The sequence below is a fragment of the Tigriopus californicus genome, chromosome 4 (assembly GCF_007210705.1).
Source record: "Tigriopus californicus strain San Diego chromosome 4, Tcal_SD_v2.1, whole genome shotgun sequence".
NCBI lineage: Eukaryota > Metazoa > Arthropoda > Copepoda > Harpacticoida > Harpacticidae > Tigriopus > Tigriopus californicus.
The window spans coordinates 11,862,786-11,883,654 of record NC_081443.1 but is presented as its reverse complement, the minus strand read 5'-3'; the positions used below and the strand labels follow the sequence as shown (position 1 = coordinate 11,883,654).

Genomic DNA, 20,869 nt, shown 5'->3' with positions numbered 1-20,869 from the left:
TACGCTCATAGTCATGATGTGTTCTAAGAGTTGACAAGTGGCAAATTCATGGAGCGTGATGCTCTTGGCCTCTGTCGTTCATAGTATTTGTATGTACTGTACCTCACACGTTCACACATCCCCAGTGCTTTGGCATTTCATAGATCATGCTTTGTCATTCATGGGTGCATCATTATCAACTGCAGAGGGATGCTGCCCTAAAGCAATCAGTTAAGGTGGTAAGAATTATTAAAAGTTGAACAATCTTTTTCTAGTTTATGGCACAAGTAAGTATTATATGTACTGTCGAGTCAAGATCCATTTTGGCTGGGGGCCAAATTTTCCCCCTTAATGTCTTTCTTGGTCCAATTGCTTTTACAACATGATGGGTAGGAACACTTGACGTCTTCTTACACATATGTTTTGAATTATTTCCAGCAAGGACTTTTAAAATGGGAAGCATAATTCAGTTGGGAAGCTGATTTTTCAAAAATTGAAGGCGAGCCTCCACAGCATTCAATCGTTGTGGTTTTGACCCACTTCAGCGGTGCCGTACCAATCTCAGACAACATTAATCTTGTTCCATAATGTTCATGTCTGATCCCGACCAGTGGCATGGTACCAGAGTGGCTTTGTTTTATGGCCTGTGTTCCATTTCCATGAACTTCTTGAACAAACTCGTTGTGAGCACGTATGAGTTCAATTATCCGTACCTTATCATGACTTGTCAGGTAAGCGATCCACTGTCCAATTTCTAAAGATGGTGTCAAAATTCATTGCACATCTGCAGATGGTTGTCACCGTCAAATTCTTGGACCTGTTGCGCCATTTCGGATGCCACGATCTCAAGCCGTATTCCTTTCAAACCGCTCACGATTTCCTACCCGCATCCTTGTGCTTTGCTTTACATTCCACATTGAGTCTCACTGCTCTTCACGGGATGAATATCCCGATGTATGGGGCTATCAAGCGGTGCACTCCATTGGTGAATTTGATCCTTAGCGTTGTTGTTCTCAAAAAGTCCATGCCATCCAAGTAAGTGTCGATGATTTATTTTTAATTTTTTTTTGCGGACTTTCTTACCGCTACTGGGAATGGAATTTCCAACATTTCAAGACGCAAAATTATTCATTTTAATCTACCTTTATTTTCATAAATAATTTGTTCGACCAAAGAATTAGAGTTGGCTGGCGGATCTGGTTAACCCTTAAATATAGGGCTGATCAAGAATTTTAGTCAAAAGCATGTCCAAGTCGGACTTAAATACTGCTACTGGACCAACACCTACACACCACCTGCGAATACTTGAGGGCAGCAAATTGAACAATGAAGGAGCCCGAGAAAGAAGAGAGTTGGACTTCATTGTTTTAACTCGCCTGGATTCTCAAAGGTTTAAAGGTGCTCTCAAAACGCACATTAAGCCTCGACGGTCACTGGAATTGACCCCAAATCCTGGGTTGAAACAGAGCTCATGAATGCTTTTGAAAACGTACAATATCAGATGCCTTTCGTACCTTCTCTGAACACTGTACAGTCCCAACCGTTCTAACTTCTCCCAATACGAGAGCTCTCTCATTCCTGTGATGTTCCTAGTAAAACATCTTTGGACCTGCTCGAGCTTCCAAATCTCGACCTTTTTGGCCGGTTTTACTCTAGAGCACGCCGGCTTTTGAGTAATGGTCGACCCTATCTCAAGAACATGATGATCTGACAGATTACTAGGTGTCACATGGACATACTGGATCAGATCAGGGTCATTGGAAAAGACCAAGTCGAGAACACTATTCTCTCTAGTGGCTACACCAACATGTGTGGAGAAATTACGCAAGATCGCAAATTTCTCCAGCTTTTCGAACGACTGAGACGTCGATTTCGAAATGGGAATATACCCATCAGGACTAGCCTCCCACTCTACAACGCTAGCCGGAAAATTGAGTCCCCTTACAAAGAAAACCTTTGAGCAAACTGACTGGTCCAACTCATTTCCTATGAATTTGAGAGCTGACAAGAACGAGCTTACTGAACAAGAGGGGGGCCTGTATATTGTCACAATGGACAGATCAAGACCTTGAAGATGACAAACTAAGACCTCTACTTCTCCATTAGACATTTTTACATGACTAGTGTGCAGGTCATTTCTAGCATATAGACATACGCCCCCATGCGGAAAAATGGGATTGTCAGGGCGTACTCTATCACATCGAACTAAATTGAAACCAACCATGGCCAGCTCTTCATCTAAGACTCCTGGCCGAAGCCAAGTTTCTGTCATAGAAATGAACGAGACCTGCATATCTAAAGCTAGTTCCTCAAGAGCCTTGATCTTTGTGCTATCCTTTTTGGAAATAAGACAATGCACATTCAGATAAAGCCCTTTTACAGGCTTATTGTCCTTCGACAAGTGCTAGTGGACTAGTGTTATCAAATCCTGCTTTTGGACAAAACTCATCATAGGCGGAGGATGAGAAAACCTTTGAGGAGGGGGTAGAAGAGGGAGAGAAGGAACTCTGGCCGACACCTGAGCATACGATCTAAGAAATGCGTGGGGTTCATGGCGACCAGAGGCTGGGCTTAGGGCTACAAAGTTTGGGCAGAAGAGAGGTTAAAGGAATTGAGGGTGAGTTTGTAGGAGAGGGAGGCGAACAATGGGAGGGAAATAGGGTAAGAGAGAGGAAAGGGTTGGGGTAAGTCTGTTGAGAGACTTGACAATGAGGTTGAGACAACTGCTGTCTCTTCCTCCTCGTGCCCCTGAGATGGGCCCTTGTTAATTTGAAATTGAGGCATACCTTATGCCTCAATGATCTCATGCACATAAATGGATGAAAATAGCTACCCCCTTGCTTAGAACAACCCTTGTCATGGAGCTTGAGAAGGTCAAACTCTTTAAGTTTGGGACACCATTCTGGGTGAGCCAATTCACAATCTTTCCCTGCCTTTTAGCATCTTTGTTGCTTATGGACATCGCAAATTTTGAGAGCATTCTCTACTATGCTCTCTTTGACCTCTTTGACTACAGAAGGTGGATCTAGCAAACCGAGTGTCAGTTCCTGTGTCCTTTTTGTCTATATTCGATTGGTTCATCCCTCAGTCAAGTAGTGGCTGAGTGTGACGAACCCCAGCTATTAAGGCTTCCATAATGAAAGGCTTATTAATGGAGGACGGAGTTGTCCCATCCAAGATAAGCTCAAGATAGTTCCTGGAACCTTAAAAATGCCCTTTCAACAAAGCTTCCATCGTTATTGAAAGCAAGACCCTTTGAGCGATGCGTAAGAGTGAGCGAGAGGAAAATAAGAGATGAAGAAACATAAAAGAAGGTGAACAGAGCCAAGAGGGCAACAGAAACCTGTTCGCTCGAGCCAAGGACCAGTTGTACAACAGGTAAACAACACGCAGGGGCTGGGCGAAAACCTAGGAGGAAAGTACTCCCTGGGGAGGGACAGTGGTAAGAAGATAGGTGATCCTGCTTGCGTGAGGCTAGCAACAGAGAAGAAGACGAAAAGGAGAAGTAAGAACCAGACAAATGTGTCCATTACGAAGTCTAGCTGCGGTATCGTATTGGGAGAACATCCGCTCTCCCAAAAGCCAATCCTGGGTCGATCCCAGGCTAGTCAAGTCCAAACAATTTTCTTTCCGGTATTTCAATTACCGCATAAGTTGTTGCCTTAATAGCTAATATGGTCGAACCTGCGATCAACCCCGAGGGTGATTAATGTTGTACGTGGGGTTGCGACAACGGAGCGGGGTTAACCCTTAATTGGGACACCTAGAGACCCTGGATTCAGAGACGCGCGAGGTTTGACAAGTGGCTCTACTTCAAAAACGAAACGATCAGTAGAACTAAAAAGTTTTCAAACAGATTTTGAACTGATGCGCTGTATAAGAAAGAGTTCTATCACGACAAGCATCATTAAATATTTTCTTCAAGGAGACTGTGAAATTTTACTTGAAGACAAGCTGATTCATGGATATGGCATGTTGGATTGTCACTAACTGCTTCTGTTTTGTTACTTTCTAAATCCTTTCCAAACCCATTTTTTCATAAGATTAGATTGGTATAATATCTCGTTAGATCATTCAGATTAATATTATGACACGTGAGCTTCCTGAGTCTATCAAGAAGCAAGTCCCTATATACTTCACAATGTAATTTGTTGAATATGGTTGTACTTTCTTTTTTGAAGTGCTTTAGTCCAACTTGAGACTCGCAGCATGCAAAAGATCAGTGTGTCAGCTACATTTTATTGAGAAATATCACTCTAAAACAATTCTAATGACAAAAGACACTCTTAACTCTGTGGAGAGAGTCAGTTAAATCCATGGTGGATCAAATTTGTTATAAACCTTTACCCTCTTATGCAATGCAAATGTGCGACCTCTTTTTAGAAGTAACTGACTCCTTGTCGGGAAGGTTTCCAAACAAAACCCATGTTCGTTGACAATTGGCAGCCAATCAGATCAGTCGAATTTGATGACGTATATTCAACCTCGCGTATCTATGCCTAGAGTATCTATAGGGACACCCATCATCAGATGGTAGGCCGAGCGAGAAAGCTGGATAAACGTTATTCTCCACCAATTAGTTGGCGGTGCTCATTCTTAAATTTGTGGCAAAATGTTAAAAGGTCTTGATAGAAACTTAGAGGGTTATTGATATCGTGTTAGGTTAGGTTAGGTTAGGTAAGGTTAGGTTTGATTAGGTCAGGTTAAGATTAAAAAAAAAGTAGCACCGCCAACTAATCGGTGGAGAATAATGGTAAAGCTGTCATCTTCGCTCAAACCAGGGTTGCCTTTTTGGTCGGGAAGCTAACCTTTTCTTTCTGGCAATCCTGATTTTGAAAATTCATTTGATCCCATCACTAATGACCGACTCTTTGCTACCCAACCTTTACAGCCTCAGCGAGCACACGCCAACTCAACTACAAACAGGAACAACAATCGAATGGAACAAAAGAAAGTTCTAGAACCTAATCTTGTACTGAAAATACAAAGCTAAACAGATTGAACAAAACAAGAGAAAGAACTACATACGATTTGAAATTTAACCTATTTAACGTATTTAACCTTCTTTTGGTTCTAGTTATAATTTTCTCTCTACTAAATGCCCAAAATGATAACATCAGCCTCAGGCTGTATTCAGAGCAGAATACTTCATCCAGACAAAAAAGTGACCACTGGTACTTCGAGTAGCAGATGAAAGTTCTTCAAAGCATGCAAAAAGGGAATTGGCATTAAAAGTTGGTCTCTAACAATGCATGGAAACAGTACCAATTGATCATTTGGGCGCACCTGGTCAAATATACTGGACTTTGTACATGTGACGAGTCACAAAAAAGCAATGAATTCTCGCATTGCAAATGCTGTTCAAGTTTTTCCACAACACAAGCGACTGCGAATGAGAGAAACCAGCTCTTTAAGAGAAACACCCTTTGTAATCCTTTCCTCTAATAATCGTGGGGTTCATCTAGTTGCATCTTTCAAGTCAGACTTGGACAATTTTTTAGATACCATTCCAGATCAATCCTACATCCAAGGACTAGCTTGGTCTGCCAACTCGAACTCGTTGGTAGACCAAATATCATATAAAGATTGAAAGGTAATAAATAGACGAATCATAACCTTTCATTTTCATAGCACTGGGGATTACACTCTCTGTAGAGTCATGGGTATGAACTTACTTGAAATCAATTAATGAATAAATAAAGATCAAATCAATATACGGGTTCCCATTAAAAAAATTAAAAGATAACGCCGTACTTCTCGCTAGGCTTTGCCAAATTCTTCAAAGGGTTTTGATGTGGCTCCTCAAATGGGCCCGAACTTGGACCCCCAAAAATGGACATGAATAATCCAGTTGCTCTAGCAGACAATTTAACTGAAATAGAGCAAAAGAAAAGAAAATCTAGTATTGTATAATTTGACTCATATTCTGTTTTTCCAATTCTTTTTCAGCTCTCTTATTTTGTCAATACTCCTCATCACCGTTGGTTGCTTTGTAGCCGGTCTTGGAGACTTGCAATTTGATCGACACGCCTACATTATGGGCTTGATGAGTGTCTTGGCTCAAGGGGGATACCTCACCTTGGTTCAAAAGAACTCAGAAAGTCGAAAGTCTACGTTGGAAATGGTGTACGTCAACGGCTATAACACTCTCCCCTTCTTTATTACTTTTTCTATCATAATGGGCGAACCTTCAGCGGCCTTCAATTCTCAAAGTATCCGAGGTAATAAAAACAAACAAAGTATGCCTTAATGAATGATATTGGCCGCGTGAATTAGAAAATGAGAATAATTCAAATAGCTGAATTGACTGTTGATGCAATATTCTGTTCTGTAATTTTCAAATTAATAGATAGACATGTCCATTTCTTCACACGTTATATTGTAAAACATCGCATGCCAAAGATTCTCTCACACGTCCATCATGAAGCCAAACTTTCGTTATTATGCACATGCAACATTGCGGTCAATGATTCATTTTTCATTTCCGCAGTTATTGGTGTTTTGTTATTGAGCATTTTGGCAGGGAAGATAATTACGAAAAATAAGTTAAACATGAATAAAAGTGCATTTCCTTCCACTTAGATACCACTTTCATCTTGGCATACATCGTTCTGATCCTCTTAGGGTGTATCTTGACCTATTCTCAATTTCTATGCGCGTCCGTGTGTTCAGCCCTCACCACGTCCCTCGTGAGTGTGGCCAAGTCCGTAGCTCAAACTGTGATCGGGTTCGTCACTTTTGGTGGCGTCAAGTTTCATCCTTTGATCCTCTTGGGTAAGATCTCTAGTCTACGTAGAAGGTTACCTTATGAACATTGATGCTAATTGAGAAGTCTTTTTAGGGATCACTTTGAACACGTTGGGTGGTTTCATTTACACCTATATCAAGTATTACGAGGCTCGATCCTTTGGACAATCCAAGAAGCTCCGAGACGTGGAATCGGGGTCAGCTTCCAACCAAAAAGCACATTTAGTAGAGTTAGTTACAGAGGTCATTCGGGAAGGAATGAATAAGGAGAAGGCAGCCATTCATTACTCGCATCGGGTTTGAAGGAGACACATACCCAAAAGTCTTGAGATATGTGAATTATAGTACTAAATATATTTAATTGGTAAACCAGTGGTTTACTCTTACTTGGCCTTCTTTGAAATTTGAAGTTTTTTGATGAATCTTGAATAAATCTAATCTAAGAATACTAGCGCCGGTGAAAGGAGAGAAAATTGTATTTCAGAATTCTGACAATGGAAACAATGGAAGAGAGATTCACAAATTTTCTTAGTCGAAAGAATGACTCTCACTTCCCCCTCAAAATTCTTATTCCATATCACATTTGCGTCATGGTGTCTTACAACCACTAAAGAATAATTTAGGAGAGTAGAGAAGAGAAATAAGAATGACAATGATAGCAATAATGTTACGCATAAAATGGGCAAGGATGGTGGGACTAAGAGGTCAAATCACCAATAAGTTTTCCTGCGGTCACTATTTGATTGGTTTGTAGATAAGAGGCCTGTTGTTGAATTTGTTTCAAAGAAAAGGATTTGTAGAATTTTTAGACGAATTAGGAATGCCTGGATTGTTGACGGAAAATAAGTCATTCTGAACCACATTGGAAGAAGTCCAAGGGTTGCCGTTCCCCATTGCACCATTTCCTGGAGAAGTCAACGTTTGGAGGAAGGCATCAAAATTTCCGTTTCCTACTTGAAAATTAGCGATGTGAATAGAAATTGAGAAAACAAAACAACATTTATTATAACTTGAATCACCTTGAGCCGAAGGAGCTTTATTAGTAGCGAAAGGATCGTCCAGGGCTTGCGAGCCAGTGCCAAAAAAGTCCATAGTATTTCCTTTAGAGCCTAAAATGATTCAACTGCGTTTTCAATCATAAGGGGTATAACTTGTCGCTGAATGGATATTTTTGAACAAATTTGAGTTTCTATAAGCGACCACATCACCGTCACCACTCACGCTTAGTTGTTCCAATTCCAATCCTGTTTCTTAGGAAAGCCAGAGGAAAAAACTGACAAGATCCCACAATTATTGAAAACCCAAGTCTATAAATATTGGCCAAAACCCATACCTGATTGGAGATTGAATGTGGCAAATGGATCCGATTCGAACCCGGTAGATGCAGATGTCCCTGAATTGTTGGAATTAGAAGATGCAGATTCGGGTGGCCAGTTGGCGGCGGCAGATGCGGGTGGATTGTTCACGGGGCTAGTGCCAGTAGTGGGCCAGGGACTGGTATTCAGTTGAGACATATTTCCGGCACCTACGTACAATAACTTGACTCACTAAGGATGACTGGCTCCAGTTCATGACCAAGTGTTGGACCTACCGGTAAATGGATTGACGGGCGAGGTTGCGACACCAGTGGTCCCTGCAGCACTATTGGCTCTTGGCTTAGCTCCATTGCGGTCAGCCCAGTCCCAAGTAGTTCCAGCGTTCGAAGACGTCGTGTTCTCTAGTTTGTTGAAACTCGTAGCCCAGGAGTCATTATTGCCAGTCGAGTCGAAAAGGCTCGATTGGCCTGTCCCCTTGGTCGAAGATTCTTTCTCAAAAAGAGACTTGCTCAAGTTTGAGGCTGGAATAGGAGAGCTTCCAAAGATGCTCACACCAGTTGTTCCAGAGGGGCCTGAGACGAAAAAGAACCAATCGTAATTGGCAATCGGAGGAAATATAAACATAGAGGAATCAACTCCTAGACAGTGCGATGAGAGCTAGCCAGGCGGACTAGTTTTCAGAGCCAATGAATGTCAGCTGGTCGGCTGCTAGGGTATAGTTTCTGATTGCAGAGGCGCTGCTTTCCATCAGCTAGAGTTGCCCTGTCCACTGGTTACCGATTCAGCTGCAGTAAAAACCACAACAAACTCGATTTTTACTCATCTCTGTTACTTCTTCTATGATGAAAATTTGGCAAACCTGTCCAATACCTCGTTGCCGCGTAAAACTTCTATCTGCATGTAACTTGCCCTTATCGATAATATAAAGAGTACAATTGGGAGGATATGCCCAAAACTTACTATCGGTCAACGTTACAGTGCTCTTGAAGATTTCATCCAAGTCCTTCAAGGCCGCATACTTGTCGGCCGCAGTTTGGTTATTGGTAATGGGCGTGCTCTGTGGCCTTGTAGCTTGTTGCTTCACCATCTGCTGTTTGGGTTGCATCAAAGGTCTTAATGGAGGCGTGGCACCCCAAGCGGGAGCGGCACCAAAAGCCGATGAAGAAACGCTTCCCGGGGTGTTGTGGCTGGTAGAGGCTTGGGGTTTAGGAATGGGTGTGGCTGTAAACACGAGATTAGTCTTATTAGTAGGCACAATCGGATTAGGCTCACACTTGACAGGGATTCGAGTGACGGTTGCACTCGTTGAAGGGACTTCAGTGACACACATTTTGACGGTTGTGTCAAATAAACTGGCGAAAAAATCCTCGCCAAGTTGATACGGGTTTTTGGGTTTACGAAATGGATTTGTACCCGCCAAAACCAACGGGTCTACGAATTTGCAATTGTAGTTAGGTGAAAAAGGGTTCAAACTTTGTGTTGGAGGAGAGTAAGGGGCATCTTCGGATTCACTGTCTTCGATATCTTCCCTCAAAGCAGCTAGAACTGATATGTTGGGCAGGGACGGATTGGTTTTCTTGGGGGCTAATTTTCTTTGCACTGGTCCAGCTTTCTCCACCAAGGTTTGATCTGGTTCAAATCTTACTCGGTATCTTTGTAAATTTGTACCATCATGAGTTGAGCTTATAGGAGGGATAGCCTTGATGGTTTTTCTGGAGATGATAGGCCGAGGAGGTAACTTAGGAGGGTGAGCTTGGGAGACATTAGCGGTTCCTCCCATGGACAAGAAAGGATTAGTACGAAGTGCATCACTTGAGGGCGTCCTAAGGTGGCTCATACTGACCATAGGTGGAATAAAATTAGCAGTAATTGGTTCAAAAATCAGACCGTTGAAATCTCTTTCCAACCGATCGGGTGGATTTGGGTTACAAGAATTTGTTAGGTTAGGCTTGAGGGCGTCCTAAGGTGGCTCATACTGACCATAGGTGGAATAAAATTAGCAGTAATTGGTTCAAAAAGCAGACCGTTGAAATCTCTTTCCAACCGATCGGGTGGATTTGGGTTACAAGAATTTGTTAGGTTAGGCTTGATGGTATTGAAAATAGGTGGAATGAAACCTGGAGGAGGCTTCAATCTTGGAGCCAGATTCTGAACAGACATGGTTTTTTGGAGGTTACTCTGATGTTTAATATGATCATTAGTAGTAAGTTGAGTCTGTCGAGTGGAAAGAAGGGGAGTGGAAGAGGAAGAAGCATTACTCGCCCAATAAAAGGAATCTGCAACCCAGAGAAGTACCGTCACCATTATCCCTGAAGATCACGACTTTTGTCTCCGAAATGACATCATAAAATGTCTTAATGGCAAACAGCTGAATTTCAACGGGAAAAATAGACAAGCTATTTTTATAGAAGGAGATAAAGTCGCTCGGTAAAGTTTAATCTTCATTGCCCAAGCAACAACATCTTACCAATGGTTGGAGTGTCAAATTGAGCCCCATCAAAATCAGCAAAGAAGTCATTGGTTTCCGAATTGGCGTTGAAGTTAGAGGGGGTGCCTGTATTCGGTTGGGATTTGGACAATGAACCAAAGGGATCGACCCCCTGGTTCGCATTGGAGGTCGACACCAAAGGGGCTGGACTGGGGGTGGGCCCACTCGAAAAGGCTGAGAAGTCCGCCAGGAAACTTGAATCCGGCTTGGATTGCAACGAACTCTCAGAGGGTTGAGGTTGCGAGTTCGTGGGTCGACTCACCACGGACGAAGTGGATGGGTCGGCATTAGCCCGACTGGTTTGGGCGTGTCCACCTCCCGAGGCTAATCTGCCCGTAAGAGTCGAGCCGATCAAGTTAGATCTCCCTGAAGTGGCCTCGTTGGGAGTCCAGCCGCCCAAACTCGATTGGTTGGGCTGGGGCAAAGTGCTGGCAATTGTGCTGGGATCGACATAATATCTAAACACAATAATGCGTGTAAGCATTACATGGTACCGTCGTCGACTATCGAGGTAAGGCTCGTACCGTTTCTTTTCGTATTTCTCAATGATGAACTCTTTCACCCTTTCCTCATCCATGCCCTCAGGACTTCGATGACCCTCATAGAGACCCAACCACACCAGTTGACACCATAAATTGCCTCGGGATCGAAGGAAATCAATCTCATCAGCAGAAAACGAGGACATAGAGATAGACTTGATCCGGTGGGGCGGGTTGATGCCACGCCTAGAAAACAATGAGAGTGGCTGGTACTCGTGGATTTAGAATTCGAGTGAACTGCATCTCCTTGACTAGATAGATCTATTAATGCAGGCCTTGCTCAAAAGACAGATGAAATTATGCAATTGTAACTGTCCAAGGGAGACATATTACTTGATTGCCAGAAACGACGCTATTTCACCAAATCACAATTTGTTTGTATGTACTCATTGGGAAAATTGGTTTAATTTGTACAAGCAAGTGTATTGTAAATATTTGGGCCCAAAGGCTGCTTTTCAAACGGTTTTTTTTCCTCGTTCACTCCATGGTGTTTGTCTTACAATACTTACAATATTTGACATAGCCACTGAACTGTAATATCTGCATTGGATTGACCGATTGTAAATGTAAAGATTGTGGCAAATAGTGTCAATGACCACCTAACCACATCTAAGCTTATTGTACTTACAGCATGCCCGAGCATTTGGTGCACACAAATGATCCAATGGTCATATTGACATAGGTGGGTCCCCTTTGGCCACAATCCATGCAAGTCTTGTTGTTGCTCTCACTGGTTTGAAGAGCCCGGATTTGTTGGGCACTCTTGTCGCTTTCCGTCATGGGCGTGTTCCCCGAGCCCGAGGCACCGCCCCCTTTGGCCTTCCTCATAGTGGCAAGGGTTTCAATTGAGAGGGAGAGAGCGTCCTTAGAAAAATGCTTTGGTTTAGGCCACAATGATCAGGATTATTGGGAGATGGATCTGGATAGCACTAGTTGTAGACATGTAGGCATATTGGCTCTGAATTGAACCCCTCCTGAGTTGAAAAGCCAAATATGTCAAATGACCAGATGAAGGTGTGGGAAGTCAGGTCTCAGAAACATGGGAAGTATGTCTAGTGGTACAAATCAAAATGGCGGAGCCAAGGTAGTCCATAATCTCAACGCTATTGATACTTTAGTCCATCTAACTTACGACCAGTATTTCTTCAACTGGTATATGATGAAAAATATTGGCAGTCCTACATTTTTAATGGGCGGAGACGGGCAAAGTGTTGCTCGATAGGTTTAATTCTTAGGGTTAAGTAATTCCCCTTTCCGCAAGTTTTGAAGGCTTGGCAATTGCCAACTAAAAATAGTGTTAATGTTTAATTCACAATTCATTGAAGTCGGAAGAACTTGTTAGCAGACGGATTCATCGAAGTTAGTTGACGATCCATTCTAGCGGCAATTATTGTTTTCTGAAAAACCTTCAGCATTTTTGGCAACGCTGTAGTACTTTGACTACCGTCTAAAACAGCTGAGTCTGCAACATCACCATAGATGTAAACATGGTGGTAGTAAATGATTTTGGCGCTATCAAATCGTTTCCCATTGGTTAAGTTGCTTTTTTTATTGCGATTACTGGCCAAAATCAATCAGGATTGATAGGTTGTTATTTGCTGGTCGAAACCAAGGAAGGCCACCAGTCTTTTTCGAAATTTATGGATTTATGGATCATTTGATGAATAACCGAGACGATAAACGTTATTCTCCACCGATTAGTTGGCGGTGCTCATTTTTAAATTTGTGACAAACTGTTGGAAAGCTTTGGAGAGAGACCTTAAAGTCTATTAATATCGTGTTAGGTTAGGTTGGGTTAGGTTAGGTAAGGTTAGGTTAGGTTTGATAAGGTTAGATTAAGTTTAAAAACGTAGCACCGCCAACTAATCGGTGGAGAATAACATTTACCGAACCGAGACAGATGGGGAATGAGGAATCAAAATCTCTCAACCTCTTTTGAGCGGCTTTGAAGTTCGCTTCTTTCAAAGGGGAATTCCCGTCAAAGGTAATATTGAGGTTTTGTACGCTATTCCAGGAATTGATGAATGTGCCGTTTTGTGAATTTATGAAGAGATCGAAGTCAGCATTGCCATGAGATTTAGTCGATCCTCTAATGAGAATAATTCGTGCCAATCATATTTTAATAGAAATATTTAATTTATTATTTTAGTTTGCCTACAATTGCCTAGAGTAGAATTACATCTTGGATAGGGATTTATCTGGACTTAACCGTGAAAGAGTCCAAGAATGAAGAGAAAATAAATGTATACATTTTGAATTTTCAATGCCCTGACCTTCAGTTTTGAGACTTCATCCTTGCATAAGTTTCCGCGATAGCACCTCTAAGATGTGAAAATAGATGATCTAAGCTCACAAAAGTCTTTGCCAAATCTAAACCCATGAAGATCCCATTTTTGTTTTTGCAACATATAAAGAATAGACATAGAACTATCCACACGCCAACTATTGAGAAAATCCGGACTGGGCTTTTGGAAAGGTCAAAGGACAAATAAGGCCATTACACACCGAATTTGAATTGATGCATTTGTTTAAAACAATTATATCAAGGAGCATTTTGATTTCAAATTCATCTCAATTGGATAACTATATCCAGAGTTATGGCTGTTCAAACAGCGATGGCCAAGTGGTTTGGCTCTAAATGCACATGGCCCTAGATTAGGCCCTGGTTGGCCTAGGCACCTGAAACTTGTTCTGTGACGTTTTGGTACGTCAACAAACCAGTGTGCAAAATCACAAACCACAAAATTAGCAAAATCAGAGTTGACTTGCCGCGATTTCGTCAAAAAGTGTGCCCTCTTGACGTGGAATGCCCCTATTAGGGTATGTATGAATGATGAAGTCAATGCACAAGTCTCAATGACCTGCCATTAATGTCTCAGGCAGGTAGCCCCTCAGTTTACCTGTAAGGGAATATGTGTGTGTGGAGGGGGTGGTGGTGGTGGTGTCTGTGATGATGTTTGTTTCTTTTTAACACCGGTATAAAACTTGTGGTTGTCTACCAGTCCCATCCCGTCATCAGGAAATTCCCATGGAATGGTCTAGGGAACAAAGAACTTCTGAAAACCCAGGACAGGGATGTCTGAGAAATTAAGTGAAGGAAAAAAAGAACCGACACTTTCTCATGTCCAGAGGTGACGTGACTTAGGGATCAGTGACGTATTCTTGACGAGAGAGGTGCTTGCTCTGATTCCCCTTCCACCTTTCATATTCAGTCCCTAGGAAAAGTAGTCCCGATTGAAAACCCATCCCAGCCATAGGTGGTCCTCGTAGTAGTAGCAGTAGCGCATGTGACTTCCAGAAAGCGTGCTGTTACGAGTTACGTACGAGCAGTTCCTTACGTCTGAGCCACTAGTGACCGGCTTTCGGGCGGGCTATTCACGGCTTCATGCCTACTGACGAGGTCGTTCCAGAAATCAAAGGAGCACTCTAGGGCACACGTCTAGCAGCTCTAGCGTGACCTTATTTTGAACTCGGCTTGCCCATTACATTTCCCTAGAAGTATTCAAACATCATTCCAACGAACTCACATCATCTTCAACCACCCTACGTGAGGTGAAAGCAAAACATCCTGAGCATACATTTCCTTAAAATGTCTTAAAATCTTCACAAACTACGGCCAAGAAGCTCCATTTCTTACTTATGTCTCAGTCACCCTAGATCTCAGAGTACGTGGAAAAACTACGAGCACCCTCGCCACTTACCGATGGTCACCCTAGATCTCAGAGTACGTGGAAAAACTACGAGCACCCTCGCCACTTACCGATGCCTCGCCACTTGTTCCACTCTCCTTGTCCTGGCCTTGCCAGCCCTGAACGCCAACTCGAGATCGCGCTCGTCGGCGCCACTTAGGAGCGCTCGCCGGCCGTCCCAGCCATCTGAAAAAAAAGGAGAGCTGTGCTCAGTGTTCTGTCCGCTGGGGCAGGCAGTTGAGTGGCAAGCGGGTGCTTGAACTGAGACTTGGACTTGTTCTGCTTTAGTGAGTGCAGAGAGGAGTCTTTGACAGCAGCTCGGACCCAAGGAACTCCCGAACACCACACGACAAAAACGAGTGATCAACCAACCCTGGGGCAGGCAGAGAATAATACCAGAACGCGACAGACAACTAAACAGAGTGTCGTACATGAGAGTCTCGTCGAGAGTGCTGCTATCCGAGGTCCCCGAGAAAATTGAAGATCATTCGCCGACGTTTGAGGTACGTAGGGACTCTGGAACCACCCACCCATACGGGTCTGCAAGGACACGCCGAGTCCGGATTGTGGGGGGTTCCAGTACAGTTCAAGGCCGTCTTGGCGGGACTGAAAGGGGAGAGAGACCCGGTCGTGGTCAGGGTCGGCAAAGGGTGGTGGTCAGGTTAGGGAAGATGAGCCTTATGTCAAGTTGCTATTCTGGGAGGTGTAGCAGTTTTTTGAGGTGTTCTGCTCGGCACTGAGCTTCGATTAAGATGGAAATGAAAACTAGCCATGTCATCAATTGTATAGATATGTAACGTTGCTAGGCTTTGAAAAAGAACAGTTGTTGGTTTTTAATGTGTTCAACCTTGTCGTGGAGGAAGGATTTGTCTTACGTATGTTGAAGAAAGATCCTTTTGGTAATTTGATCCGCCTGTTGAAGGAGCCAATGGGATGGAGAAGGTTATCTTAGATCTGATTCAGTGATTCAGATGATGTATTCAAAACGCTCTCCTCACTCTTATAGGTTGTATTGGATCCGTGATAGAAAAATCCCAGAGTGAATATTTGTGAGTTGTGCTCGAAAATCGTCGGGGTTCGTGGTTGGCTTGAGTAGTGAAATCATCCGCCCGATATCTTGTCGATCCCCATGAACCAGAGTGAAACGCCAGTGGCGTGTACAGACCCGTCCCCGCCCTCCCAGAACGGAGGGAGCGTTGATTCCAAGTCATGCCCTCAAATGCCACCTTCCCTGGCAACCCCCAGTGAAACAAATTCAGCTCCCGAAGTGTCGTCCCCCGACAAAGTGGCTGATGAGGTGAGCCCGACCAACGACGCTTCACCTCCCACAACGCAAACCGACCCAATTGCAGCCGAACCAGAAATTGAGACCCCTGGTCTAGCCGTAGCTCCAGCCGTAGCTCCAGCCGTTGCTGAGGCTTCGGTTCCAGCCGCTGAAGCCACCCCCATGCAGTTGCCCGTGAACGGACCTGCTGCTCCCGGCTCTACTGGCGTTCTACATGGAACTGTAACTCATCCCCAACCCCAGCAGCATTCGCCCGGCTCTACATCATCCATGTCGAGTAATGGGAGTGGTGCGCACGTGGGCTACACCCGTCAATCCAACCCTCGGCCTCGCAGTAACAAACACGCTGCGGGTGTTACCACACCCATCAGTGTACCTGCTAGTAGCGCCGCTCAGGCTCCTACTGTTCTGAGCAGTCTACCTCCTTCGGCTATCTCGGCCCAGCCCTACTACCCGACCCAGTCCTCCCACATGGTGGACTACTCACATCAGCCACCCTATTGCGCTGGTTTTGTCCCAACTGGACCCTCTGATGCACCACCTTACGGCACGGTCTACTACCATCCGGGGACGGGTTATGAAAGTGGGCCAGGCTATGTCAGTGGGCCCCCACCAGCCCCAGTCATGGGTCATCCACCCCGGCCTCCGGCAAAAGCGAACGCTAGTGGGCGGTACACACCCTCCCCTCATTCGATGTCAGGCAGCTCGTCTCCCTCGTCCTTTTGTCAGAACAATAACGTGACGACGACTAGTGTTTGTGGGGCTGGAAGTGGAAGTGCCAATGCTAGTAGCAATAGTAACAGTAACAACAACAACAACAACAACAACAACAATCAACACGTCGTCACATACCATGTGCATTCTGGAGAAGTCATCAGTCTTCAACTCGGCGATGGTCAGGTTCAAGTGATTCCAGGTAAGACACAAGATGACAATACACGGACTTTATTTGAAATTAGGTTTTGAGCAAAGCGCTTCAAGAGTGTGGATCAGTCGCCAATTCGAGCGAATCGAACGTATCCAAAGTAAACCAAAGAACCTCGCCATGTTTATTTGTACTCATTTGTACTCGACGCCGAGACCGTCCAGGAGATGACAAGTTTTATTGCTCATCTCAGGATCCGGGAGATCTAAATATTCTTTCACGGCAGGGTATTCTCGGTAATTTTTGACGCTTAGGCCGACAGGTCTTACCACATTCTCCTTGCACTTGGTTCAAGGAATCCAATCTAAATTTGTGCAATCCAGCATTTAAAGTGAAAACCGTCGAGTTATCAGTAAATTGCAGACATTTTCATGACTCTTGATGCACACTCTTCGGATGTCGGAGCTTCATCTTTCGCGCTCTGTTCTCATGCTGGGATATGTGCGTATTTATACGAACGCACACGCTCTTGTTCGCTTTTTCCCCCCAAATGCCAAGGCAATTCCAAAGTCATCGAGGATCCTCTTTTTGTCGTTCTCCCCGACTTGCTGTCCCCTTACCCTCTAACAGAGGTTATGAATGAAACAAGAAGTAAATCCAGGCCCATGCACGCTTTGAACAAGACTTTTTGAAACAGGTCAAATGAAATTGGATCCGGCAAACAATCCATTGTGATCCGGCTTACCACTATCGTACTTTAAAGTGAGGAGAAAGCTGTTACGGACACGGCAAATTTGAACATCAATTATTTGCTCGGCCTTAATATTAGGTTGATGTTCTGTTGTATGCCAAAAAAATGTAAGTAACAAGAAGGATCTTTCTTGATCCGGGTTTCCTGAATGGATTACCCCTTTTTGCAGACTAAGCTACGGTCGAAAGGTCAATTTCTTGCCAAAGGGTCACATGGATTTGTCAGCAGTTCCTTGCAACCAAGTCTGACAGAGACATTGCAATTATAATCATCTTGCACACTTTTCCCAATAAAAATGAGCCCTCTTCACCCTCATTTGCTCTTATTACCATTAGACAGCAGATTCGCGAATGGAAAGGTGCTCTAGTTCCAGGAAATGGAAAAAGGCTGCCAAATGTCATAGTGTAAGAACAAAAAACGACTTTGCCGACTCCAGAAAACCTTAGTCAATCTGATTTTACTTGGATGTGCAAATAATGCGGATCCCATTTTCAATAAGTCACTCCCTAACCACCACCATCAACGTTTCACACCTCTCGCTCGAAACTAGGGGAGAATCTGAAAAATCCGCATTTTTTACAACTTTAATAAAACCTCCCAGAAGATGATGTTGCCAAGCCATAAGAATTTCGCACATTCCCCTTAAATTAAAAGCTGACGTTGTGACGCGGCTCTGTCGCAGTAGAAATGGCAGCACTGCAATTTCTACGGTTCTATCGTTTCATTCCAATTCCAATAGCCACTTTAAAACAGTCCGTTAACGTGGTAAAAATAATACCCTTTAATGTGGCTAGCCAAATGCGTCGGCGGTAATCAAATCTTGCCACAATACATTATTACATATCGACCCCTAGACATAAAATGCTTAGACCTTTATGAAAACGTGTGTCATAATTAACGGAGAGCAGTATGTAGCTCGAATCTTGTTTAGGTGCTTCCGATTTGTGTACACACGAAACTTCTCCCGGTGTATGTTAGGAAATCTTTTTCCTGTCTCTCAAATCCGTCTGTTTTCCATGATTCCGAAAACATGGACATCAAATTAGAAAGAATTTGTTGGAATTTGTTGGTGATGGAAAGGATCTTTAGATGCCATTATTATGAGTTAGTAGCTCAAATATTAGGATCAATTTGGGACTGAGAATTGAAAATGGATTATGATGTAAGGAGGAAATTAAAATGTTAGTACATCCATAAAATACATATAGCACGTCCTTTTTGGCCGGGAATGCGGACAAATCGAACCAAAAATGCCAGGGAATTCAAATGCCTTTTCCCCCAAAAATAATTAGAAGGTGTTGCTGAAGGAAATCTATCAGATTGGGCTGAACAATTGTGACCTTGCATAACGAGTGTGTGTATTGGTTTCCCACTTGCCTGTGGAACGTCCATTGGCCTCTATCCGGGATTCTATGTCGAAGGAGGGTTAGTGAATGAGTGAGTGAGTGAGTGCTCTTCTGGCTTCTTAGCTTCTTGGCTTTTTGGCTTTGCTCGTTCCGTCAATTCCGTCAAAACATGAGGGTATGACTCTGGATATGGGATCAGATTTCATGATGTGCGTGTTTTTGGTTGAGAGCAAATTGAGTGCCAATGAGGCTAGGAGAGAGCGAACAAGAGAGTATTTGGAAAGTGGCAAGTTGCAAGAACTTGGGAGCCAGCCGTTTCAAAGCCATCATCACACTGGCAACTAAGCAAGCAAGCAAGCTCGTCAGTCAGAGTGCTTCAATGTGAGTAACATATGGCTGTCCATCCGAGGATTTGAGATTGCTCGAGTTCTCATCGATGATCCTGTTTAATCGATGGGTCCAGGGCATTGCGGGAAGGCACCATGTCAAAGCATCAATGTAAAAATGAGTTGCCACAATGACAAGAGACGAATTGAAACAGTCCATCATGCTCAATGATAGACCATTATGTTGTGTTTGTTATAAAACAGTATGCGATGATTGGATCCCAAGCCCGTTGGAGAGCTTGCATTCATTCACCACCCTAACGTTGGCAAATAACCAGCTGTTCCTCGTGCATAAAGCCGTCAGAATGTCTGCTAAACTAGCGACGAGGGAGTCGTAGTGGGGACTGAACTTGGAAATGATGGTATTGCAATTGTTGCACTCTCATCCATTCGGTAAAAACAAAAGCCATCCAACGGGTACGAGGGCATGTCAAAGAATGGAATTGCGGCCTTCGCGGTTTAATTACTTAATGGATTAAAGGCACATCGGTCGGGCGACATCATCCATCCGTTCGCTCAACAGGTGACGATTTAGCCTTTTTCCACATGAATGAAACACGCCCAAATTTGGGCAAAATAGACACGGATCCTCCACATTCGATAATCTTCACGTCTGTCGCTTTATATGGTTTAAAAAAAAACATATTTGCAGAACATAACTTTGCTTGAAATGCATTGTGAGTGATTCCGCTTGAAAAAGAACATCTGGACTTCGGAAGTTTCCCCTCATTCAATTGTCCCCACCAAGTTTCGGTTTGACGAGAGTGCAGACAGAAATATATGATCGCATTTCTCGTTCATTGGCATCGTTGTCAATTGTTTCAAATGATCTCTAAATTGATTCCAATGGAAGACAAAAAACATGGGATCAGCTTAACCTTAAAAGATACTCACTTTGTTTCTCGAAAAACTGATCAGTTTCGGCCAAGCAATGAATTGAACGAAATGCAGCTCCTCTCCTCACTGTTTGTACTATTTGTAATTGATGAAATGCACTCTTGCACGCCACCTGTTCAAAGGCAAAGGAAGCTTTAATCGAAGGGCTTCAATCGAAGAGTGTCACACAAAATTGTGAATATTTTTGTAACCTTCGCCTAGACATCAATAAATCACGCTTTTGTGTGACCAGGAAAAGTCTCCAGTAATACCCACCATTGGATCAAATGGTTTAACCTTGTCCTGTTATTAGCAAGTATCGTTTCTCTTTCCTCACGGTGCGTCAAGAAAGATTGAGGCAGAATCGAGTGCCAGTCAAATGAAAATTGTACCCATCTAATAAAGTACAATTGTTCAATGTAATCAAATGTCAATTGTCCTAACAATCATTTGACATATTCATGGTTCCAAATTTAGAGACCATTTTCAGAATACTCGTGTTCTTTTTTTTTCTCCCAATGGTTATTTCTGGGCTGACTTCCGTTGGCTTCATTCGGGTATATTGTGTGGGGCTAAAAAATAAGATAAATTTTTAGCCTAAA

The 20,869-nt window shown here is 43.4% G+C and overlaps 3 protein-coding genes across 7 annotated transcripts in view; 2 read left to right on the top strand and 1 right to left on the bottom strand.

Moving 5' to 3' along the window:
* The first annotated feature begins 41 nt into the window (after positions 1-41).
* Positions 42-7,118, top strand: LOC131879833 (uncharacterized). Of its 2 annotated transcripts, none has more exons than XM_059226285.1 (6): positions 42-218; positions 418-710; positions 770-1,014; positions 5,929-6,200; positions 6,604-6,753; positions 6,821-7,118. In XM_059226285.1, the coding sequence occupies exons 2-6, from the start codon at positions 567-569 to the stop codon at positions 7,027-7,029; spliced, it is 1,020 nt and encodes a 339-aa protein (XP_059082268.1). In that variant the 5' UTR covers positions 42-218; positions 418-566; the 3' UTR covers positions 7,030-7,118. The 2 variants fall into 2 exon arrangements, with proteins under 2 accessions (XP_059082268.1, XP_059082267.1); XM_059226284.1 differs by having other exon boundaries at positions 46-218; positions 6,562-6,753.
* Positions 7,119-7,184: 66 nt separating this feature from the next.
* On the bottom strand, positions 7,185-12,067 carry LOC131879829 (arf-GAP domain and FG repeat-containing protein 2-like). Of its 3 annotated transcripts, none has more exons than XM_059226276.1 (8): positions 11,698-12,066; positions 11,055-11,255; positions 10,510-10,988; positions 9,003-9,263; positions 8,318-8,614; positions 8,060-8,251; positions 7,746-7,835; positions 7,185-7,679 (listed from the first exon to the last, which is right to left on the bottom strand). In XM_059226276.1, exons 1-8 carry the CDS (start codon positions 11,895-11,897, stop codon positions 7,507-7,509), a joined length of 1,893 nt encoding a protein of 630 aa, XP_059082259.1. In that variant the 5' UTR covers positions 11,898-12,066; the 3' UTR covers positions 7,185-7,506. The 3 variants fall into 3 exon arrangements, with proteins under 3 accessions (XP_059082259.1, XP_059082260.1, XP_059082261.1); XM_059226277.1 differs by having other exon boundaries at positions 7,185-7,676; positions 11,698-12,064; XM_059226278.1 differs by lacking the exon at positions 7,185-7,679 and adding an exon at positions 7,948-7,999 and having other exon boundaries at positions 11,698-12,067.
* Positions 12,068-15,012: 2,945 nt separating this feature from the next.
* Positions 15,013-20,869, top strand: part of LOC131879823 (fibronectin type-III domain-containing protein 3A-like) — a 51,664-nt gene continuing 45,807 nt past the window's right edge. For both annotated transcript variants that reach the window (XM_059226266.1, XM_059226265.1), the window contains exons 1-2: positions 15,013-15,261; positions 15,765-16,959. In XM_059226266.1, coding sequence (XP_059082249.1) covers positions 15,888-16,959 — 1,072 coding nt within the window. In that variant the 5' untranslated portion in view covers positions 15,013-15,261; positions 15,765-15,887. The remainder of the gene's footprint in view (positions 15,262-15,764; positions 16,960-20,869) is intronic.